The sequence below is a fragment of the Silene latifolia genome, chromosome 10, assembly GCF_048544455.1.
Source record: "Silene latifolia isolate original U9 population chromosome 10, ASM4854445v1, whole genome shotgun sequence".
Taxonomy (NCBI): Eukaryota; Viridiplantae; Streptophyta; class Magnoliopsida; order Caryophyllales; family Caryophyllaceae; genus Silene; species Silene latifolia.
In genome coordinates this window covers 162306624-162331753 of record NC_133535.1, presented here as the reverse complement: position 1 = coordinate 162331753, position 25130 = coordinate 162306624, and the positions used below count along the sequence as shown (strand labels likewise).

The 25130-nt window shown below is 37.8% G+C and overlaps 3 protein-coding genes across 7 annotated transcripts; 1 reads left to right on the top strand and 2 right to left on the bottom strand.

Annotated features, from left to right (window-relative positions):
* The first annotated feature begins 1868 nt into the window (after positions 1 to 1868).
* Positions 1869 to 9630, top strand: LOC141606797 (uncharacterized). Of its 5 annotated transcripts, XR_012526826.1 has the most exons (8): positions 1869 to 2163; positions 2299 to 2357; positions 2444 to 2506; positions 4108 to 4340; positions 4801 to 4965; positions 7917 to 7999; positions 8281 to 8388; positions 9153 to 9630. XR_012526826.1 is itself a non-coding variant. In XM_074426104.1 (7 exons), the coding sequence occupies exons 4-6, from the start codon at positions 4281 to 4283 to the stop codon at positions 8362 to 8364; spliced, it is 309 nt and encodes a 102-aa protein (XP_074282205.1). In that variant the 5' UTR covers positions 1869 to 2163; positions 2299 to 2357; positions 2444 to 2506; positions 4108 to 4280; the 3' UTR covers positions 8365 to 8388; positions 9153 to 9630. The 5 variants fall into 5 exon arrangements, 4 of the variants coding, with proteins under 4 accessions (XP_074282205.1, XP_074282207.1, XP_074282208.1 ...); XM_074426104.1 differs by lacking the exon at positions 7917 to 7999; XM_074426106.1 differs by lacking the exon at positions 7917 to 7999 and having other exon boundaries at positions 1884 to 2163; positions 2449 to 2506.
* An 11814-nt stretch (positions 9631 to 21444) lies between these two features.
* Positions 21445 to 22152, bottom strand: LOC141608821 (uncharacterized). Its single transcript, XM_074428167.1, has one exon. The coding sequence runs from the start codon at positions 22150 to 22152 to the stop codon at positions 21445 to 21447; it is 708 nt and encodes a 235-aa protein (XP_074284268.1).
* Positions 22153 to 22203: 51 nt separating this feature from the next.
* On the bottom strand, positions 22204 to 23532 carry LOC141608820 (uncharacterized). The gene has a single exon (XM_074428166.1). The coding sequence runs from the start codon at positions 23530 to 23532 to the stop codon at positions 22204 to 22206; it is 1329 nt and encodes a 442-aa protein (XP_074284267.1).
* Between the last annotated feature and the right edge of the window lie 1598 nt (positions 23533 to 25130).

Here is a 25130-nt window from a genome sequence, read left to right as displayed (position 1 = left end):
ATTCCTCATTTTTTTGGAGATGGTGAGCTAAAAGTGTTTAGCGGTACTGATGCAAGTTTCGCATTGGATAAGGATGATATCAAGTCTATCTTTGGTTATGCTTTCACCTTAAAGGGTGAGCAGTGAGTTGGAAGAGTTCCATAAAAGCTGAAGTAGCTGACTCAGTAACCGAAGTAAAGTACTTAGCCGTATGTGATGTTGTTAAGGAAGTCGTTTGGATAAAAAAGTTCTTAATTGAACTTGGTGTTGTTCCTTCAGTGGAGGAAGGTATTCCTCTATTGTGTGTCAATAAGGAGTTATTGTACAGGCTAAAAAGCTAAGGGGACCACCAACGATCTAAACATGCTCTTCGGAAATTTCACCTGATGAGAGAAATGTTCGAACATGGAGATGTTCAAATTCATCAGGTGTAAGGGAAAGAAATGATGCAGATCCTTTCACTAAGGCGCTTTGATCAATGGAGTTTGACAAGCACGAGTGGAATATAGGATCAAGGTTCATGACCGATTGCCTCTAGGTCAAGTGGGAGATTGTTGGAACTATGCCCCAGAGCAATCGTTATGAAACGTTTTTGAACAAATTTCATACAGTGTAATTATTAATGGAGATTAATAATTAGATGGCTTTTTCTTATTATCTTATTAAGGTATTAATGCGATGATAAGTCCTTGATTAAACTGGTATACTTGACATCATAATGGAGATTATGATAATGAGAGTCGAGTATTATAAAGTTTAGTCTAAAAGTGTTCTTGGTCGTGGGATTATCAGAATGGGACTATGATAATCCGGATAGACCAATATATTGATAACGGTACTCATAAGATGAGTATTAATGGATCTCATTCATTAAAGTTATAATATAGATAATGCATATGGAGATATGATTATTGAACGTGATCAACAGTGAGATTTCCCAAATGGTTATTATTACCTATGCACTGTCAATGTGGAAATTCTCTTAAGGAGTAATTGTATATTTTATCCTTTGACCTGAGATCATCATTGTAGTTAATAGACTACTTATTGTACTTAGATACCGGACACCTAGTGTGTAAAAATGCTAGTTGAATGGTCATTGGGTATAATTAAGTACCTATGCAATTAGTGGTGAGTCAAGATGGAATCCGTCAGCTCAAGGTAATGAGTTTGAACTCTATGTTGTCATTAATCTTATTGGTCATATAAAGACCTTGGCCAGGGCATACGAATGTTTTAAGAAAGGAGTTTCTTAAAGTCATTCTTGACCGATAATGATTGACATGTAACATAGTGGTCGTCTAGTGGGGTTTGACAGTCAAACCATACCCTAAAACGATCCGGAGTTGGAACGATGGAGGGAAATAAATACAGTATCCTTTACCAGGTTCGAGTACAGTGAAGTACAGTGAATATTGGTATTCACGCTATCCGTCGTCGGGAGTGTTGTTAGACGCCAACCTCGATTAATAGTTTATGAGATTAATTATTACCGGTTTAGCGATGAACCTATGTGGTCACACACTTACGGTCGATATTTAACGTTTACGGTTATTTAATTTATTATGAGATAATTAATTAAATAATCTCGACGACATATTTTTATATTGTCCGCTAACACGGAAATATAGTTAATATCGGAAACACGTGTTTGTATAAGAGATGGAATTGGATTGGCCAAGGCCCACGTGAATTGGCATGTGAAATATTGGCATGCAAATCAAAAGCAAAGTTGGTTTCATGTTGTTACGTGCCTTTCTCAATGTGGGTATGCTATTGGTGACCCCACATGCTATGCCTTGTTGGTTAAGAAATTGCACACTATAAATAGGAGGCGTGGCCATGAATTTTGTAAGCACAAGAACAAGTTTTGATTCCGTCTTACACTCATCCTTACTCTTTAAAAAGAGAGAACTTGGACCACTGTAGCAATGAATAGTAGCCTTTCATTCTCCACCCTCGACCTCTCCCTATCAATCCTAACCCTCCCTTCTCACTTTACCGTATTTTATTCAACAGCCTTTCATCCTTTCATTCTACATTTCTGCCTTTCCATCTTGCTGCTCAATTAATACAAACCTACACCACCTTCAAAAACCCTTTTCTCGCTCCGCTGCGCAACAATCATTTTCTTCAATTCCCATCACCTTGTTGTTTATCATCTCATCTCTTTCACTCAAAAAGGTGAATTCTCGACTACCATTTTCATCAATCTTTACATTAGTTCAATTTTTTGGGTTTATTTTTAGGGTTATTCATATACTAATCATAATATTTATGATTTTTACTCTTTTTTGCGATTATCTATTTGATTATCAGGTATTGCAAGATGACATTAATCTTAAGTTCTTCATTTTTCTACTTTGTTTATATAATAGGTATATCATGCTCTTTGTGTGATTTTTGTTATTCTTAATAATTGGGTTGTTACTGTTTTAATGCTTTGTTTATATTTTTACATCAGTTCAGTGCTATAGCGCAGTCCCTGATTTGAGCTGATAATCCCAATTTTCCTTGTTGGGTTGTGGTGAGTGCTCTGATTTATACTTTCCTCTTTTTTTCCCCTTGTGGCCATTCAAGTACCTTGTTGAATTTTGTTCTTTGATGGTGGTCATTTCATGTTTTGTTTGTTCTTTAGCTTATTTTTATTGCGTTTTTTAGTGACTTTCGATTTATTTTGTTGAGCTTCGTTGTCCTGTGCAAATCATATTGCATACAGTTTTATAAAGTACAGTATTGCTACACTTGATTACCTTGTAGAAGTTTGTTTACAATATCTATAAAAAACGGTTATCGTTACATTTTTTCCTTTGGGAACTTATTATCATGGGGTCCGACTATTTTCCTTCAATGTGTACTGTGTTTATTGGGTATTACTGTTATTGTTATTGTTGAAAGTTTATGGAAGCGTCGTTATATGTGAGTTGTACTATTGGTTTCTCAGTCTTTTGTTCACTACACTGTCGTCTTTTCATTGAGTTGGTGTATTTCTTTTAACTCAGTTGGTGTGCGTTTAGTTGACGATACATGTGAGGCTGTTGGAACGTGGATTGAGTGACTATGAATTATGTGATGGTTATAGATTGGGTCTAGAAACTTTTGCGTGTTTATTGGTGATAACAGATTATATTACCAGCATCAACGGGGCTTATTAGAGGTGGTTGTCAAACATCGACGAGTGTAATTAGAGATAGAGGCAACTGATCCGTTGTTGGGATTATTAAGGCCGGTCTCTAGATCATACAACCTAAACCTCTCGCCTATACTATACTTTGGTGACACAATTTAGCACCCGCGGTTTTGTGTGCCCTTTGCTTAGCTGACAGTAGATGTGAGGTTATTGGAATGTGGATTGAATGACCATGAATTCCGTGATTGTTATGGATTGGGTTTGAAAGCTGTAGGTGTTGCGATTGGGTGTCTCTTGATGAGAATGCTTTATAATCTAAACATTAACAAGTCTTATTAGAGGTGGCTTTCAAATATAGGCGAGTGTTATTTAGAGCTAGAGGCAACTAACCCGTTGTTAGTATCAATAAGGTAGGTCTTGAGATCATACAACCGAATCCTCTTGCTTATATTATACTTTGCTGACAGGACTTTCGTTTATATTACCATATAAGAATATGCAACGACACTCCCGAAGTTTCTGGCAAGAAGTGTATTAACCGAAGTGCTAAAATTAGGACAACTCACATATATGTGGAACTATAGCCAATTCTTTTCATATAACATCAAAACAATGAAAAAATAGGTGTACAACATTAGCTTACTAATATGAATTGTTTTATTGGTTTGCTTTCGATTCCGTTGGCGAATAATTTTGATGTGATATGTTTCTTTAATGTATTTATATATGTGGTGTGTATTGCTGATTTAATCAAATTTAAAACTATTGTGAGTTAATTTGGTGTTTTTGTTAATTTAATATATCGGTGATTTCTGTTTCAGTCAAATTTGAAAGTGCGGCGAGTTAATTTATTGTTTTGATTTTGTTTGTAAAGTGATGGAGACATTGCATCATTTGCATGAGGAGTTTTTTCGCTGATTTGAGCTACTAATAATTAGATGATTGTTTGGGCTTTGTTTTTCGTTTATTGAATGTTTTGATGTTAATGTCGATTGCAGCTAGAAGAGTTGAAAGGGTGTAGAGGGAGGTGTTTTAGAGTCTGGGATATGGCTGGAACTGCAAGTGATGAAACTGCTGGTGGAAGAGCAGCGAATGGATTATCGAATGGGCAGCGTTGTCAATCGAGTGATGCATTAATCGACCGGAGGTCTTCTCGAAAGCGAGGTTGAGAATGGTACCCCCTCGACCTCACCTCCGTATTGGGATACTGATGATAGTGATGATGATGGAGGTAATAACATTGATGGCTGCTTAAATTTATGCTTAGCTCATTGGCTTTTGTTCTTCCTGGAAGCCATGCTTAATCAAGACTCCTTTATGTGGCAGCATTTATTAACTTGTGTTTAGAGTATTGCATGTTTATGTGGTGTGCCAATCAATTTCCAAAAAATTAACCCCCTTTCCTTCTAAATTGTTTTATAAAATCTAGCTTTCCTCTTGCCTAGGAGTTGCAGTTGTTGGGCGATGCAGGCCAGTTGCTATTTTATTATAGGATTTTTTGGGTGTTCTTTATTAGAAGTGGCTTTCAAATATCATAGTGTGTGTAATGGACACAAGCAAGAGGTTGCCGTTGGTGAGGGTGATAATTAGGTTATCGTCTAACGCCAGCCAAATTACTTATCTCTGCTGTGTTTTTATACCTTTCAAAGCATTTTCTGGCCTGTGTTATATTGGGTTTCTTGCATTTCCAGGTATTTGCCCTTTCTAGGATTTGGTGTTCTTTGTTTGCGGCAGAGACGGTATTCTTATTCGGATGTATCTGGTTTAATTTTTTGGTTTGCTTGATCAAGCTTGTAGCTGTTCTTTATGGTGTGTGTGTGTGTGGGGCGAAGATTGCTGATGGCTCGATAGTTCAGGTAATTGCATTAATGGTATACCATTTATTGTGAGCCTTTTGTGTGTACATAGCGCATTCCTCCTCTTTTTATACTTGATCACGTGTTATAATAGTCTTAAAGTTAATTAATCCTACTCTGATGATACAAGATAAGTTATTGGTTCATTAATTGTGTCTTTTAAGATCATTGTTTTGCGTATAATGGTCTTATAATATTTATGCGGCTCATTAATTGTAATTATTAAATGAGGTGTAAAAGCTATTTCTTATGCGTCATACAATGTGAGAACATATATATCCTTTGAGTTTAGGCTGCATCATCGCAACCGGAGAATAAAAGCATGTATTCATGGTGGTCATATAGCCCTATATTGAGTTTAGTAAAGGGATAAAGGAGACATGTGTAAGAAGTTGGGATGTATTGTTGCTTTTTGGGCGGCTCATTTCCTTTTTTATAAGGAAAAAAAACTGGTTGGAGTTATGGAATTTTAGAGTTGGCTTTTTAATGAGATGAGCTTATCGTACCAGTTGGTATTAACAACGAGGTTATCTTTTGAAGAAGGCTATTTTGGTGATTGTGAGGTGTTGTGTTGTAGCTGAGAATAATAGTAACAAGCTTGAACTTGGCAAGTGATTCGTGGAGATAATAGCTTAGACATGTCTTATACATGGGGATTGTTAGGGACAAAGGAGAAATATAAATAAGGTTTCTTGATAGTTTCTTACTTTCTTGGCATGATCACAATTCTCTGTTGTTTTTTTCATGATCAACCTCTGTGGAGATTTGAAATTAGCAGGTGCTTTTTTTTAGGATATCTAAAACTAGCAGGTGTCTTTTGTCCCTGTTCAGTCTTTAAAATAGACGGCGTCATCGACATAAGTTGGTGGCACAAGTGACAATGGCAATTGTGAAGTGGCGGAATCAGGGAGTGTGATTGTTGAGTTTAGGGAGGGTTGGCAGGGATGCGAGGTGCAGGGAATTGATCACAGTAGTAGACATGAGATTGGTGATTGATTCGTAGAGATAGTGGCTTACACTCTTATTAGGTCTTTGTCTCATACATGGGGATTGTTGGGGAGGGAGGAGAAATACAAATTAGGCTTCTTGGTAAATTCTTATTTTCTGAGTATGATCACTTTTATGTTTTTTTTTGGTTGTTCCATACTACCTCATTGCTTTCCTTACAATAAGCTTAATCATTTTATCTTTTCTATTGTGTTCTCTGCATTCACTAAGAACTATGTTCTATTGCTTGTGTACAATAAAATTAAGCTTCTGGCATCAGCTGTTACACCTAGACTTTGCGGTTGCAAAACAGTTTTAGCAGCCCGGTACCACAACCTTGATAAACCAACAGTAATTTGCATGACCACCGACTATGTATAACACTTTACCCCAGATAACCTTCTCCATTTCCTCGCTTTTATTCCCTCAGTCCTCTTAGTTTCCCATGTAAAATAAATCTGGGTCAGAATTTTGTGTACTACTGATCGCGGGACCCCAGATTTTCTTTCGTGACTGCGTATCATGCTGTTAGAGTGGGAGCGACGAACACGGTACAGTGGTTGCGAGTGTGTGCTGGAAGTAGTGTGTGACGGGTGGTGGTTTTTTTTTTTTTTTTTTTTTTTTTTTTTGCAGACTTATCGTTATTATTGGGTTTGCTTAATTGTTGTCATTCTCTTAGTTTTTGAGTTGTTTTTTAGATTTAGTGCGGTGCTTGGGTTTAAATGAATGGCATCTTTAACCTATGTTGGAGTCTTTCGTGGGTAAGAGTTAGAAATTTTTGATCGGATTTCCGAGAGTTTGAGATTTTCGATCAGAATTCTGAGGTTTCAGACTTAGTGCGGTGCTTGTTAATTTGTTTTTGTATTGATTTGTCTTGGCAATTGACTTCTGAACGATTCATTTTGATTTAATTGGGCGATGTTAATTATTATTGCCTTTCCAAATGATGTGATAAGGAATCTTCCTAATTGTCGGGCGTACTCATTGTTTATTATTACAGTTCACTTTTGTGATGCAAGAAGAGGGCAATAGCCCTTAACTAGACAAGAGTAGTTATTTTTACTTTTTTCTTCCTTTTTGAGGTTTGTAGAATTAGATTGGGAAGAAATTTTGGAAGATTGTTAATTTGTTATAGGTTTATTGATTCATCGCATTGATGTTGTGGCTTGGTTCTCTTGCTTGGGTTTGTTGAGAATATCTAAAACAATAGAAGTTATGAACCTTTTTAAGCTCAAAAGTTATAATGACTTGTATTGGTTAAACATGGGATTTAGTTGTAATCTCAAACTTGGAGTAGCAATTAGGAGATAAGTAGTGTATACATATTTGGAGTTGTTGATAATATGTTGCTCGTCTCCTGATCACAATTTGGCTCTCGAAAATATTATTATTTTTAGTCGGACTCTAAATATGTACTCCCTTCGTTCCGGTCATTTGTTTGCCTTTATTTTTGGGCACAAAAACCAAGGAGATAGGAGGGGATCATTTGCGGTTCTATCTAATGGATGACAAGTGGACAATAGTTTTATTGGATGAGCAAATTACTTTTACAAAACCACCCGAATATTGAAACATAGACAAATGAAAGAGACACCATAAAACGGAATAGGTGAACAAATGACCGGGACAGAGAGAGTATACAGCCAGTATTATATGATTATCTAATTATCTGAACAACATTGGTTATACTTTGAAAAAGTTGTCCTTGGTGACTTGGTGAAATTTCATTTCCTATTGCTCAAGATAGCAATAGTACTTCGTAGTTTGTAATATTGAACTCTTGCCACTGGGAACAGTTGGGAGTTTGGTCATTTGCTATTTAATTCATTTTCCGAGTGATTTTGACTTGTTAGTTATGTACGTCGCAATCCTTTGTGCTTCTTTATGAATTGCATTCAGCGGGGTCCAACTCACATTGTTTTTGACTCGTCATGCTCTTGGTAATTAATTACTTAATTTTTTAGGAGTGTTCACACCTCTTTTCCAAACATGAAAAATGATGTGGATGCGAGACTCAATCGAAGTTACCCAATGTGACCGTTTTCAGGTGGGTTCTTCAAAAAGAAATTGTAGCAAACACATGAGAATATAATATGGCCGACATCTCTTATTTTGTAAGTTTTGCAATTTACTGACCTCTCTGTGAGAGGTTGGTGGCTTATAGATTGCAAATGTTCATAAGCGAGAAATTTTCCTATTTACTCAGTTTTACACTCATTTTATCCCTTCATCTTGATGCGAAAATTTTGTTCTAATGTGAACTGCTTTCGCCTTGGGCACCGTGAAAATATCATGTTGGTTAGTACTTTAGCAAATTTTATGTTTCAGGTCAAACAAACCCGGGCTAATTGCATGTCATTGTTTGGCCAGTATAGTGCTGAGAAATGCGGATGGTCTAACCAAAAAAGCTAAGTAGCATGACCAGATATTAAACAGGTAATGCTAAGTCTTATTACCATTATTAAATGTGTTTATTAAGGAATACTTATTACTAAGTAATGAGCATACTTCACTTATATAAAATTAGGCTATCTGTTTATTACCAAGATTCACGTCCTGGCATAAAAGTTGTAGCAAATGTTGGTGATCCTATTTTTAAACCAGTGTCCGAATCACAACAATATAGTTAAATTATTAAAAATTTCAATGGAAGATTGTATTTTTAGCTTCACTTAGGGGTTGCGAAAAGCATGTTGTTTAAGGATCCCGGAGATTTTTTTACAAATAGATTGGAATTACAATGTTTTATATGAGAGAGAACTTGTCCTCTCATGCTCTCATAATTTTGATGGAACTTTTTTCTATAGAAAAAGTATTAGCCCATAATTGGAGTTTGTCTGAGTATGTTGTAAGAGGTATTTTTCTTACAAAACAATACTTTGTTAACTAGAATTTTCATGATTAGGGGACTTGAAAAAAGGAATAATTAGAAATCACCTTGTGTAGGTTGATAATATCTCATAGAAATCATATATATATTCCTAAAGGTCATTTTCTCGTGAATTCGATAACGAAAAAATTTCATGAGGGAGTAATTGGTTATCAATGTTAGTCTTGATATTAGTAAAAGTCTTTTAGTTGTGAATTCTAAAACGAAAAAGTTTCCCTAGGGATTAACGAGTAATTATAGTTTGCCTTGTTTTGGCCTTATTGTTATATCATCAAATTTAGATACGCACTAGCTAATATGAGGCTTACAGCTTTCCACTGCGTCATTCATGAATGGGTCAGAATGAGCAACGGGTGGTAACTTTCTGGCTTCAAAGATGCAAACAAGTGTGGCGGTCCTTGCAAATGAAGGTTGGTGATTGCTATCCGGAAGTCGATGCATTGTAATGTGTAATAATGATCTTTAATATTAGATATGTGATACGCTCAAGACCTCACAACCAACATGTTCTACGTATCTTGTAACTTTTAACGATTTAAGCAAAGTAAGTGACAATTGAATCCTTCACTTGTGCTCCTTATATTGTATTGTATTAAGTTTATCGGTTGTTGGTGTAAGGTCTTGTGTTGTTGTTTAAGTGATACTAATTTCAACTGAAAAGATAGGGTTACGAGTGATTTGTATTCCGTGTTTACGAATAGTATGCAAAAATGCAACCAATGTAAATGGTTCACTTTTCATTCTCCTTCTCAAACATAAGGGTGGGATTATCCGTCAGATTCTCCCAAGTCTTAAGACTCTAGCATATTAGTTTTTCACTAACTTTTATTATTTCTTTATTGTTCAGACCTATCTCAGACTCACCTCAGACTTTATATATTATTTGTCAGACTCACCTAAGACTCTACTTTTTCACTCCACTTTTTTTTTTTAACAAAAAGAAAGGACACTTGTTGCCCACTCATTAGATAATTTTCCTTTAAGGTGGGGTCAAGACTCACCCAAAGTCTTAAGTTGAGTCTTGGATTTCTAAGACTCAACTTAAGACTTTGTTAAGACTCTCTCAAGACAAGGGTAGATTATTGGTAGTCTTGAGTGAGTCTTATCTAAAGACTTACCAAAGTCTTGTCTCAAGACTACCAATAATCTTACCTTAACCTTGAGTCATAAGCTTCTTGACAGTTTGTTGATCATTTAATATAAATGGAGCATATTTCACATGCACGAATAACTCGGCTCTTCAAGGCTTTCAATAACTGAGCTTAGATCCGTGATCTGGATCTTAAATGATTTAGAAGTTTTAAGCCCATTACTACATAATTATTTTGTATCAAACATCGTGTTTTTAGGCATTTTTGCCAGTTAGGTGATCACTACGATGTGCGGTTCATAATTTCTAAATACAGGAAGGACCACTTCCCTTTCTTTTTCCATACTTCCAACTTATTTCCTCTTAGCATTTCACCAATTTGGGACGTCGCACCCGGTCATTTTACTCAACTTAATAAGCATATCACGTTATAGTCCGACTTTGGCATTGTTACCTTGTCTTATATTTCCATTTGTACCATGTGCTTTTCTTTATAGAAAAAACTTATTGGCCGCGACATTTTAATTTATATTATACTCAAGCTGTACTTTAAGTATTTTACATAGATGTCTTCTTTTACGCTACTCCGTTCTACAAACGTTTTTTTGACCAGGTGAAAGGCAGTTTGCGTTTTTATTTCGATGTCTACTAATGAGGTTCACTAGACGATTAGCCAAATTGGGGCACCGCGCCCGGTAGGGCGCGGAGCAACAACTAGTACATACACAAAAGGGAGAAAAGTGTTTTCTCTATATCCGAGGTCGTCTCAAGGGTTGAGAACGTTAGTTTATCTACCGGTGTGGATACACTAGAGACTCCGTATTTTCGGGGTTAGACCAATTTATTGTCTACACATAAAGTATGTGTCCCTTTACCCAGTTTTACAAGTTTTTAAATGCAATAGGTCTCAGAAGGACCGCGTTTTCGTCTTCCACTGCTACGTGTGATGTGCCGCGGTCCCTTCAATTGGTATCAGAGCCAATTTTGCATTTACATTTTGTAAATTTGGGTCATTTTTTTTAACTTACGGACGCATGGTTCTCATTATTCGTAGGTTTGCATTGCCTTTGTAAAAAGTGGTTGCTTGCTTGACGTTTTACACTTGAGCAAATAGGCATGAAAGCATGATCAATTTGATTTATTTGTTCAATTATTAGTGTAATGATTGTTTAATGAGCTTATTGATTATACCCCATGTTTATGTACGTATTTGACTATACATATAAGAGAAGAGTTCTCTTAGTAGTGCAATTTTTTTTTGACAAAGGTAGACTACAAGTGTTATATGATGGCTATTTGTAGTTCTGTAATTAACGATTATATGAGATATAGTTGTTAGTGCTAATATACGATATAAGCACTCGTGTTATTCAAATTGTTTGAGTGACATTAAAACTTGACCAGTTAAAGATTATTGAGTTTTTAATTGATAAAATATGAGGTATTTTGTCAAAGGTTGCCACTCAGGTAGACAATAAAGTTATTTTATTTTCGTTTACAAGAAGCGACCTGACAACCAGGGGGCTTGTAGTTCGGAGATATAATAATATTGTCTATTGTATATGATACGGGGGTGAAGAAAAGTTAACTAATCTTGTACTTTTAGTCTGGACAACCCAGAGGGTATGACATTTATTAATTTTCTGTCACTAGAGTGGATAAACTCAACTACACTGATAGGTACGACCTGACAACCAGGGGACTATGTAGTGTAGAGCCTAAAATGATTTTATAAGATAAAATCAGATGAATTTTAATTATGATGAGAAGCGACCTGACAACCGGGGGGGCTCATGCATGTTTTAAAATTCTTATATATCATTATGAGGAAGTCCATATCATGATGATGTATGATTATGTTCTTATTGGATTGTTTTCTTTCCGATTTATATTTCTCAAAGAAGGCTAGTGGGAGTACAGTCATTTTCTTAGTGCTATATGTGGCTGACATATTGCTATAGGAAATGATGTGCTAGCCATGAAAGAGATAGAGATTTGGCTATCTGAACAATTCTCCATAAAGGATATGGGAGAAGCGGCTTATATTCTTGGAATATATAAGAATCTATGGAGATAGATTCAGGAAGCTGCTAGGGCTCTCCCAAACTTTGTACACTGAGATGGCATGTTGTACAAGGCCTGGTGTGGCTTATCCGCTAGGAGTAGCGAGTAGGCATCAGACAATCCGAGTGAGGAACATTGAAAAGTGGTGAAAACCATCCTTGAGTACTTGAGAAGGACTAAGGACCAATTCCTCATTTTTTTGGAGATGGTGAGCTAAAAGTGTTTAGCGGTACTGATGCAAGTTTCGCATTGGATAAGGATGATATCAAGTCTATCTTTGGTTATGCTTTCACCTTAAAGGGTGAGCAGTGAGTTGGAAGAGTTCCATAAAAGCTGAAGTAGCTGACTCAGTAACCGAAGTAAAGTACTTAGCCGTATGTGATGTTGTTAAGGAAGTCGTTTGGATAAAAAAGTTCTTAATTGAACTTGGTGTTGTTCCTTCAGTGGAGGAAGGTATTCCTCTATTGTGTGTCAATAAGGAGTTATTGTACAGGCTAAAAAGCTAAGGGGACCACCAACGATCTAAACATGCTCTTCGGAAATTTCACCTGATGAGAGAAATGTTCGAACATGGAGATGTTCAAATTCATCAGGTGTAAGGGAAAGAAATGATGCAGATCCTTTCACTAAGGCGCTTTGATCAATGGAGTTTGACAAGCACGAGTGGAATATAGGATCAAGGTTCATGACCGATTGCCTCTAGGTCAAGTGGGAGATTGTTGGAACTATGCCCCAGAGCAATCGTTATGAAACGTTTTTGAACAAATTTCATACAGTGTAATTATTAATGGAGATTAATAATTAGATGGCTTTTTCTTATTATCTTATTAAGGTATTAATGCGATGATAAGTCCTTGATTAAACTGGTATACTTGACATCATAATGAAGATTATGATAATGAGAGTCGAGTATTATAAAGTTTAGTCTAAAAGTGTTCTTGGTCGTGGGATTATCAGAATGGGACTATGATAATCCGGATAGACCAATATATTGATAACGGTACTCATAAGATGAGTATTAATGGATCTCATTCATTAAAGTTATAATATAGATAATGCATATGGAGATATGATTATTGAACGTGATCAACAGTGAGATTTCCCAAATGGTTATTATTACCTATGCACTGTCAATGTGGAAATTCTCTTAAGGAGTAATTGTATATTTTATCCTTTGACCTGAGATCATCATTGTAGTTAATAGACTACTTATTGTACTTAGATACCGGACACCTAGTGTGTAAAAATGCTAGTTGAATGGTCATTGGGTATAATTAAGTACCTATGCAATTAGTGGTGAGTCAAGATGGAATCCGTCAGCTCAAGGTAATGAGTTTGAACTCTATGTTGTCATTAATCTTATTGGTCATATAAAGACCTTGGCCAGGGCATACGAATGTTTTAAGAAAGGAGTTTCTTAAAGTCATTCTTGACCGATAATGATTGACATGTAACATAGTGGTCGTCTAGTGGGGTTTGACAGTCAAACCATACCCTAAAACGATCCGGAGTTGGAACGATGGAGGGAAATAAATACAGTATCCTTTACCAGGTTCGAGTACAGTGAAGTACAGTGACTTGAGCGTCGGAGTGAGTACGCTCGGCCAAAGCCGAGCCCTCAGTTTGTTCATCGTTTCAGGAGATCGCAAGGAGGATTCAAGCAAGGACATCATTCTACTAGCTACGAGTGGTATCAAACATCTGCTCTGGAATTATACCCGGAACAATTGGCGCCGTCTGTGGGAAAGACACCAAAAGCTAGTCACATTCATTCCCAAACAACAAAAACAAAAACACAAGAAAAACCCACCCCAAAAGCTGAGAAGATGTCAAAACAACAAGTAGTCGTGACCGACGAAATCGAGCTACACCAGGATGATACATTTCACCATTCTGGAGTAGTACAACCCTCCACCGGCGGAGTAATCCAACCGGAATTCGGAATGCCGATAACACCGGACACACCGCCGCCCGTCAACCAGGTCACCATCATGGGACAGGTGGTTGACGTAGCAAAACTGAAGACACTCCTGGACCTAATTGGGAGTGCACCAGCTCACACAGGCACGCCGACACGAGCGACGGAAGCCATCCAGGAGACCAGAGCCCAGGGCGTGACTCCAAGAAACTTGAACGGAGCACTGGGAGAAGCTGGCGCTATCAAGACGCCGGAGGAGCCCAAGGTGGTCGTGGTAAACATAAGTCCTTCTCGCACTCGGGAGAGGACGGCGTCGCCGCAACACCGACGAGGCACACCCCGGGGGAACCAGCGAAGCCCGACTCAGGAGAGTCGGAGAAGAAGCCCAAGTCGGAGAAGGAGTCCTTCCCGCTACGAGGAGAGAAGCCGGACTAGGAATGCGAGGAGTCGGTCGCCGCGTGTCATTCGACACGTGGTCAAATGACCCCTCGGTGACTATGTCCTAGACACCGCCGTGCCACCCAAGCCGAAGTTGCGGCGCTAACATACAAAGGAGATAGTGACCCAACCGACCACGCCGAGGCCTTTGAGTCTCACATGTCGGTATGGGAGCAGCCCGATGAGGTGCAGTGCCGGGTCTTCCCAACGACTCTGCATGGGATGGCTCAGAGTTGGTACAAGGGGCTTCCCGACGGCTCGATATACTGTTTCGCCGACCTAAAGGACGCCTTCTTGGCCCAGTACTCTTGTAATAAAAGGAGGGCCGTGGAGACATCAGACCTCCTAACTATCAAACAGGAGGAGGGCGAGCCCCTACGAGGCTATGTGAAGAGGTTCGAGGACGGGGCAGTGCAGATTCGGGAGATCAACCCCCCGGGCGGCGGCGTTCGCACTAATGAAGGGCCTCCCAAATGGAAACTTAAAAGACGAGCTCATCAAGCACGGGGGCCTGGGCATGGACGCCGCACGGAAGATGGCCGACCAGGCCATCAAGGTGGAAGATTACCACAAGACCTGGGTAGGCCCCAGCGAGGCCGAGCCCTCAGTTTGTTCATCGTTTCAGGAGATCGCAAGGAGGATTCAAGCAAGGACATCATTCTACTAGCTACGAGTGGTATCAAACATCTGCTCTGGAATTATACCCGGAACAATTGGCGCCGTCTGTGGGGATTGTTGATCTCCCTCAACAAATTCCTAGGCACCTGCTCTCCGCCGGCCACATGATCGACCAAGCCAGGAAGCACCGGCCGGGGGCAATCAGAAATAACCGGCACTCTCAGCCCTGGTCTCAGCCAGCGTCAACTTCTTTTCCACATCGGATGCCCATTACACATCCATGTGGAGGGGGGATATGGTAGGCCTACGAATGATCAAGCCGATGCATCAGAAGAAGCCGATACCAAAAATTTTGCAAAAATACTTGCGCAGAATATACGCTCAACATACATCGGAGCCCATGCCACGGCATAGACTACGCTGGGGGCAAATTGATGGGGCATATTCTGCACCGCTGACCAAAGTCAACATATTGAGCAAGGTCAAAGATATCCACAAGCAAGTCAACAACTTAGATGCCCTAGCCGATGAAGCTCATCGGCTGTCACCCAGTCTCGGCGGACAACTAGCCAGTAGGGACACACATCCGCGTACTCATATCCAAGACCCTCGGCGAGCCCGCCGCCACAGTCCATCGGCCGAGGGTACAACGGTCTTTCCACCTGATAGCCACTTGGCCACTTGGCCACTACGTGACAAAAGGTGAATGCCTATAAATACTCCTCAACCTTCATTGAGGAAAGGATCCACAAAAATTGACCTAATAACCACTATTCATCTGGTATTATCTTCCTTATCTCTCTACAATACACTCTTAGCCAAGTTACAACAACTTCTCTCTAAGTTTACTGACTTGAGCGTCGGAGTGAGTACGCTCGGCCAAAGCCGAGCCCTCAGTTTGTTCATCGTTTCAGGAGATCGCAAGGAGGATTCAAGCAAGGACATCATTCTACTAGCTACGAGTGGTATCAAACATCTGCTCTGGAATTATACCCGGAACAGTTATAATATAGATAATGCATATGGAGATATGATTATTGAACGTGATCAACAGTGAGATTTCCCAAATGGTTATTATTACCTATGCACTGTCAATGTGGAAATTCTCTTAAGGAGTAATTGTATATTTTATCCTTTGACCTGAGATCATCATTGTAGTTAATAGACTACTTATTGTACTTAGATACCGGACACCTAGTGTGTAAAAATGCTAGTTGAATGGTCATTGGGTATAATTAAGTACCTATGCAATTAGTGGTGAGTCAAGATGGAATCCGTCAGCTCAAGGTAATGAGTTTGAACTCTATGTTGTCATTAATCTTATTGGTCATATAAAGACCTTGGCCAGGGCATACGAATGTTTTAAGAAAGGAGTTTCTTAAAGTCATTCTTGACCGATAATGATTGACATGTAACATAGTGGTCGTCTAGTGGGGTTTGACAGTCAAACCATACCCTAAAACGATCCGGAGTTGGAACGATGGAGGGAAATAAATACAGTATCCTTTACCAGGTTCGAGTACAGTGAAGTACAGTGAATATTGGTATTCACGCTATCCGGCCGTCGGGGAGTGTTGTTAGACGCCAACCTCGATTAATAGTTTATGAGATTAATTATTACCGGTTTAGCGATGAACCTATGTGGTCACACACTTACGGTCGATATTTAACGTTTACGGTTATTTAATTTATTATGAGATAATTAATTAAATAATCTCGACGACATATTTTTATATTGTCCGCTAACACGGAAATATAGTTAATATCGGAAACACGTGTTTGTATAAGAGATGGAATTGGATTGGCCAAGGCCCACGTGAATTGGCATGTGAAATATTGGCATGCAAATCAAAAGCAAAGTTGGTTTCATGTTGTTACGTGCCTTTCTCAATGTGGGTATGCTATTGGTGACCCCACATGCTATGCCTTGTTGGTTAAGAAATTGCACACCATAAATAGGAGGCGTGGCCATGAATTTTGTAAGCACAAGAACAAGTTTTGATTCCGTCTTACACTCATACATACACAAAAGGGAGAAAAGTGTTTTCTCTATATCCGAGGTCGTCTCAAGGGTTGAGAACGTTAGTTTATCTACCGGTGTGGATACACTAGAGACTCCGTATTTTCGGGGTTAGACCAATTTATTGTCTACACATAAAGTATGTGTCCCTTTACCCAGTTTTACAAGTTTTTAAATGCAATAGGTCTCAGAAGGACCGCGTTTCCGTCTTCCGCTGCTACGTGTGATGTGCCGCGGTCCCTTCACAAATTTGGTATTCGCCTCTATGGAATTTGGTTATCAGATCGGATACGACTTAATTATTTCCCTTTTATTACGATTTAGTTACTATTAAAACATACCGACCAGCAGTCCTGCAGTCGGAGCATGTTGTGCAACTCATCTTCTATTGATCCCCCTGACTCTTACAATCAAATGAGGAACACATAACTAAATTGGTTGGTCTCACAAGTCATGGGAGACCGTCTTGTACAACTCACTGACTAATTATAACCAGCCTGAAAACAAGAATTACTTCTGGTTCGTTCAACAATTTTTATGTGCGCGATTAACATGCTGAAGAACTCCATAAACAATAACAACACCAATATCGACATTCATTTATCAAAATTATTTAACTTATCAAACTCACTCAGCTTCTAGAAAAATAGTACATGGCAAATGCCCCTATTATATTGTGCAAGTCAATTACTTGGAAACATCACTACATTAACAAATTAACCATCTCATTTCCTCTTGATCCTCCTAGCTTTGGTCACCCTCATATACAACCATTTATAACCATCTTCGACACGTCGGAAAACTGCATGCCTCCACCTCCTATTCACCACCAAACCCCCAACAACACCCCAGAAACCAGTAGCAAATCCTGACATCACAACTAGGCCGAACTCCATTTTCTCGAACTTCTCCTTATTATCGCCTTTGTCTTTATTGCTCCTACCCTTATCTTGCTCGTCTACTTTGCTTTTACACTTTTTAGGCAGAAAATCGCCACAAAGATAAGGATTTCCGGCATATATTGAGGCTTGATCAGACAACGTTTGTAACTGATTGCCAGTCGGGATTTGACCTGATAAATTGTTGTAGGACAAGTTAAGGTGGCTCAAGCTGTATAGTTCACCCATGCTTGTTGGGATACTACCCCCGAGTTTATTGTTTGATAAGTCTAGTGCGAACAATGACTTCAAACCCCCAATATTCTCAGGTATCGTTCCAGATAACTGATTATACGACAAGTTGAGACTTATCAAGGCAGAGAGCTTTGTCATACCATCAGGAATGCTACCCGACAAGTTATTGTAGGAAACGTCTATATCCACCAAGTATTTCAGATTGCTCGTATATTCTCTCTCTATACCTTGAATTACCTCACTAACACCAGTTGTATCGAAATGCTTATCAAAATACTGTGATGTTATAGGAATAGTCATGGTTGTAAGGTTACTTAAACAACCAGGAATGGATCCCGTAAATTGGTTATGTCCAAAATCCATGAGCTGAAGCTTAGGCAATGAACAAATCTGCCTAGAAATAGTGCCACTAAAATTGTTATCTCGGAGCCTAAGTATTTTAACTTCCCTTAATTTTTCGGCACTAAACCAACTTAGCATTTTGCCCGAGAGGTGATTTCCACCAATGTCTAAAACTGTGAGATTTGTGAGGTCAGTCAAGCACGAAGGGATCTCTCCGCTCAACTTATTGTCATTCAAATGCAAATAAAATTTATTGCCCAATGTCTCGAGCTGGTTCGAATCTTTATTATTAAAGCAGGGAATATGTCCTTTTAGCTTATTGTGCGAGAGACGTAGAAAGTAAAGAGTTGAAATATTAGCCCAACAATTTGGAATTACTCCAGATAAGCTATTATTATGAATATCTAAACCAATCAACGACTTAAGTTCGCACAAAGAATTGGGGATTGGACCCCTAATTTGATTACTTGAAAGGAAGAGGATTTTCAAATTAGGCACTCTATGATCTAAACCTTCTCGAAGCGACCCATAGATGGAATTATTTGAAAGATCTATAAAGGTAGCATTTTGATATACTTCTCTTTTACTGCTATTTAGCAAAAAAAAATCCCCTGACAGATAGTTATTAGAGAGACTGATTATGGAGAAATTAATGGGAAAAATAGGAGACCCGCTAAGATTGTTGTTAGAAAGAACCACAGAGTCAAGTTGTTGCATTGTATGAAACCATCTAGGCATGAGCCCCGAGATATTTGCATTAGACAAAATGAGATCATATAGATTTTTTTGAGTTTGAAGCCATGGAGGAAATTGTCCATTGATTTTGCAGTTATCAGCATAGAATTCTAGAAGTTGGAAAGCAGGCACCCAATCAGAAGACAGGTTGAGTGTTAGCATCGTATCATACATGTCTAAATATGTCAAGCTTGAGAGGTTCGCAAAGTGGGGTTCAGACAAAACTGTACCTTCGAATGGATTGTAGCTAATATCTAAACTTTGCAACTTGAACAGTTTACCTATTGATGTTGGTATTTTACCACTCAACTTATTATAAGAAAGATCAAGCTCATTCATTTTTGATAGTTTACTTATTGATGTTGGTATTTTGCCACTCAACTTATTATAAGAAAGATCTAGTTTTTTCAAATTTAATAGATTCCCTAAAGACGCTGGAATCTCACCCGATAACATGTTACTATTAAGATCAAGGAATTCTAGGTTTGTGAGGTTACCTAATTCATAAGGAACTAACCCACCGAGAGAAGCAAATGAGAGATTGAGATACCTGAGTTGCTTCATTGAACCCATGAATATCGGAATTGAGCTATAATTGAAATCATTGACGCTCAGGTCTAAGCTATGCAGTTGTCTCAGCTCAAGCAAATACACCATGGATTCAAGCTTCTCCATTTTAAGTAAGTTATTATAGTCGGCTCCATTAAGATGGAGCTTGAGAATATGACCGGTTGTGTTATCACAAACCACCCTTCTCCAATTGCAGCATTCCTCGCCTTTCCACGAAGATGATACATCTTTGTCGAAATAGGAGATATTGTGCTTGAAGTTGAGCAATGCCGCTCTTTCATAAGGTTTACATCTTAAGATTGAGTTATTGACTGAGTTTCCATTGCAGCTACACCATCTTGTATTCAAAAAGATGAATGTGTAAATTAGTAGGCAAGTTATTAACTGAGTTTCCATTGTTAATGCTATTGCTATACAAGTTTGTGGAAAACACAAGTTAATAGATACCTTACAATCTTACATATATAATGTACATGTTAATGTCATGAGTTGGAGATCGACAAGGCATATAGTGCCACTAATTTGGTTTCCTCTTAACTTGAGTATTTTTAATGCCCTAAACAGTAAACTGTTTTCCACCAATGTCTACAACTTTCAAATTTGTGATTTCTCCGCTCAACATGTTGTCGTTTAACCAAATAAAATTTAGCGTACCGTCCGCCCCATAATTATCGGAATCTTTTGTTATTAAAGCAGAAAATGCGTCCTTTGAGCTTGTTGTAAGAAAAGCGTACAAATGGAAGAGTTGAAATATTGGTCAGGAATTTGGAATTACACCGTATATTAAAACCGTAATGTATATTTTTGCCCAACCTTAAAGTGTATGGCTAATGAATAGAAATGAAACTATTTACACAAATATTTACATCTACTCCATAAGGCATCATTCTTTTTTTGACAAATACAAATTTAGTGCGCAACCGCATGCAATGCAATATTCTTACCTCTTGTCCTTAAAATAACACGTTTATAACACTCGTGAGTGGAAATGTTAGCGAATGACAACATTTTTTAGTGAAGTGTTGAAAACTTGTGGTGCTGACGCATAGGCGATTTTATGTGACAATCAATCAGAGGCTTCTTTGGTTGTTGCTTTAGTAAATATGAGATGAGATATGGTATACGTCGAGATATCGACATCAACTAATTAAGGAATATGATATATCATATAGAATAAAGGACGATTTTTTTTTTCTTTTTTATTTTTGACAGCAAGCAATGAATTACTTACAATATCCCAAGATATTAGGGAATAATATAAGGTAGAATAATCGACAAGGAAATGTCATGCCGATTTGTATTGGCATTGTATACTCCTGAGACAACATTAGAGTAGCTTAACTGAAGATTAAAACAAATTATGTATGAGAGACTTGCAAAGTTATGCACAACTGCACATGGATGTTGCCGCGTTAGGCTCCAATAACAAGAAAAAAAAAAATTCAGCTTCGGCGATAATTGCATGTTTTGGTTGAAACAAAGATTACTTCTGGTTCCGGTAATTTTTATGGGTGCATAGTAGTAGAGTACAGGGTAGAGCACCAGTGCATTACGCTTGGTGTACAACAATAAACGAAAATGTTTGCGAAAAATAAGAAATGATAAACACGACAGATCCCCTTATTGTGCAAGTCAATTAGTTGGATACATCACTACATCAACAAATGAACCATTTCATCTCATGTTGATCCTCCTAGATTTGGTCACCCTCACAGCAACTATCACATACAACCAGTTATAACCATATTCGACACGCCTGAAAACTGCATGCCTCCACCTCCTATTCACCACCAAACACCCAACAACACCCCAGAAACCAGTAGCAAATCCCGACATCACTACCAGGCCCAACCCCATTTTCTCGAGCTTCCTTTTATTACCGCCCTTGCTTTTATTGCTCCTACCCTTATCTTGCTTGACCACTTTGCTTTTACACTTCTTAGGCAGAAAATCCCCACAAAGATAAAGATTTCCAGCATATATTGAGGCTTGATCAGACAGCGTTTGTAACTGATTGCCAGTCGGGATTTGACCTGATAAATTGTTGTAGGACAAGTTAAGGTGGCTCAAGCTGTATAGTTCACCCATGCTTGTTGGGATACTTCCCGTGAGTTTATTCTTTGACAAGTCCAATGAGATCAATTTCTTCAAACCTCCAATATTCTCGGGAATGGTTCCGGACAACTGATTATACGACAAATTGAGGCTCAACAAGAGGGAGATCTTTGTCATGTCATCAGGAATGCTTCCGGCCAAGTTATTGCAGGAAAGGTCTATATCCACCAAAAATGGTAACGAGCTCGTATATGCACGCTTTATACCTTGCATTACCTCACTGACACCACTCGAGTCATAACCCCTCGGTGTATCAGGTGAAGTCATGGCTGTAAGGTTACTGAAAAAACAAGGAATGGACCTCATAAAATGGTTATGTCAAAGGTCCAAGAGTTGGAGATTAGGCAATGAGCATATCAGCGTAGGAATCGGGCCACTAAACTTGTTTCCTCTAAGCCTAAGTATTTCTAGTTTCTCAAAATTTTCAGCACTAAACCACTTAAGCATTTTGGCTGAGAGCCGGTTTCCACCAAGGTCTAAAACTTGCAAATTTGTGAAACCACTCAAGCATGAAGGGATCTCTCCACTCAACATATTGTCATTCAAATGCAAGTAATTTACTTCGCTTGACTGAGACTTGTTGCAATCTCTAGTATTAAAGAAGGGAATATGTCCCGTTAGCTTGTTGTACGAGAGACCTACAAATAAAAGGCTTGACATATTGGCCAAACAATTTGGAATCACCCCTGATAAGCTATTGTTTTTAATATCTAAAACACTCAAAGACGGAAGTTGGCACAAAGAATCAGGGATTCGACTCTTGATTTGATTATTGGATAGACTTAGTCTTTGCAAATTTGGAAAAATCTGACCTAAACCCCACCAATTTGGATTCAACCATGTTAAACTATTGTCTTGCAAATCTAAATTAATCAATGTAGTAGATTGGCACAAAGAATTCGGGATTAAACCCTCGATTTGATTATTGGCAAGAATAAGGTTTCTGATGTTAGGCATTAAATTACCTAAACGTTTTGGAAGCGGTCCGGCTATAAGATTATTTTGCAGATATATATAGTTAGCTTGGCGATATATTTCAGTTTTACTGCTATTTGACAACGATAATAACCCAGAAAAAGTGTTATTAGAAAGGTTGATTGTGAAAAAGTGAATGGGGAAGATAGGAGACCCGCTAAGCTTGTTGTTAGAAAGATCCACAATGTTAAGTTGTTGTATTGTATGAAACCAACTAGGCATGACCCCGGAGATGTTTGCATTAGACAATTTGAGATATGTTAGATTCTTTTGAGTTTGAAGCCATGGAGGAAGTTGTCCGTTGATTTTGCAGTTATCGGCAAATAAGCATTCAAGTTGAAATGGAGGCACCCAATCAGAAGAGAGGTTGAGTGTTAGCATAGTATGATCCATGTATACATATGTCAAGCTTGAGAGGTTAGTGAAGTGGTGTTCAGACAAAACTGTACCTTCCAATGGATTGTAGCTAATATCTAATATTCGCAACTTGGAAAGTTTTTCTACTAATGTTGGTATTTTGCCACTCAATTGATTGTAAGAAAGATCTACGGACTCCAAGTTTGATGGAAACCTAAGAGAGGATGCTATTGAGCTCAAGTTATTTGCTGAAAGAGCTAGTTCCTTCAAATTTGATAACTTCCCTAAAGACGCTGGAATCTCGCCAAATAACATGTTATTAGAAAGTCCAAGGAATTCCAGGTTAGTGAGGTTGCCTAATTCATAAGGAATTAACCCACTAAGAGAAGCATATGAAAGATCAAGATACCTGAGTTGCTTAATTCCAGGTTAGTGAGGTTCCCTAATTCCAGGTTAGTGAGGTTGCCTAAAATCAGTGATACCTATAACAATAATGGAAAAACTAATTACATACGCTTACCATGTTACTTGATGTTTTACAACTGAATTAATAACTACTAAATGACAAAACTCCTATGCAAAAGCACTAATAGTTCATTGATCAACTATACCAACCACGAACTTTTGTTTATCAATGATTTAAACATAATTGAACTTTTTTATATCAAATATAGAATATATTTATACAGATGACCCTAATGAGAGCCCCGTGCATCGCACGGGCTTTTCAGCTAGTAATAGTAATAAAAGTAAAAGTAAAAATAATAATTTAATTATAATAATAATAATAATAATAATAATAATAATAATAAGGGTTTTTTGATAACTGCTACCACAGGTAAACCAGTTTTTGAGAACTGCTACCAATGTAAAAAAAGTTTAAAAACTGCTACCATAATCGTTGGTTCGTTAAAAAATCAGTACCAATTCATTAAACGAGGCTAAATGATTGAATCTCAGCCATTCATTTAAGATCTTTAGATTAAGTTATAATTCTGATTCCTATTTTGCCCTCCCCCCTCTTTATAACATACACTGATACACTCTTCCTTACCCATTAAACTCTTCAACTACATTAATCCCTCTTCAATTTCTCAACTATTTTTCCCTAATTCATTGAATCTTTCTCTTTGAATCTATTATCAGGTAACAATTTCTTTCAATTCATTCATTCTCTTTCCTTCTACTCCATTAATTCATGTTAAATCTGTACTTTGTTTTCAAATTAGGGTTTTACAAAATCTGGGTTTTTGCTATTTGAATCTTGTTGGAGAAGGTACCAAAATTGTGATTTGATGATGATTAAGTGTGAGAATGAATACTTGTTGGAACAAAATAAGAGGTTCAAGGAAGTCACAGCCATTCTTAGGCAAATTAAGGCATATGATGATGAGGTTGTGGTCAATTAAAACAATAATTAAATGGGACAAATTTCAATTATATTAAAAATTCAAAATTTAGGGTTTTATGAAATCTAATAAACAATTCCGACAAAAGGCTTTTTCAGGTAAATAAAGTTAAGTGATGAAGGTTAATTTTGTCAGGTTAAATTCTTCAAATGAGTAGGTTAATAATTTGATAGATTATGAATGATGAATTTGAAAAGTTAAGTGAAGAAGATGAACTTGATAGAAGATGAGGGTTAAATTGTGTTTCTATGACTGAATAAAAAGGGGAAAGGTTGAAGAAGGGGTAATTTTGTCTTTTCAAGTCAAAAATTGCGCTTCGGTGTTAATTGGTACTGATTTTTAACCGAACCAATGAATATGGTAGCAGTTTTTAAACTTTTTTTTACTTTGGTAGCAGTTCTCAAAAACTGGTTTACTCGTGGTAGCAGTTATCAAAAAACCCTAATAATAATAATAAATATTAATACTTTATACTACTAATATTGCCATTAATCATAATAATAA

Coding starts and splice junctions, on each gene's coding strand:
- LOC141606797 (XM_074426104.1), top strand. CDS start 4,281: ATGGTACCCCCTCGACCTCACCTCCGTATTGGGATACTGATGATAGTG. Junction 4,341..4,800: donor TGATAGTGATGATGATGGAG/GTAATAACATTG, acceptor TTGCATTTCCAG/GTATTTGCCCTTTCTAGGAT. Junction 4,966..8,280: donor CTGATGGCTCGATAGTTCAG/GTAATTGCATTA, acceptor TTTATGTTTCAG/GTCAAACAAACCCGGGCTAA.
- LOC141608821 (XM_074428167.1), bottom strand. CDS start 22,152: ATGACTTCACCTGATACACCGAGGGGTTATGACTCGAGTGGTGTCAGT.
- LOC141608820 (XM_074428166.1), bottom strand. CDS start 23,532: ATGTTATTTGGCGAGATTCCAGCGTCTTTAGGGAAGTTATCAAATTTG.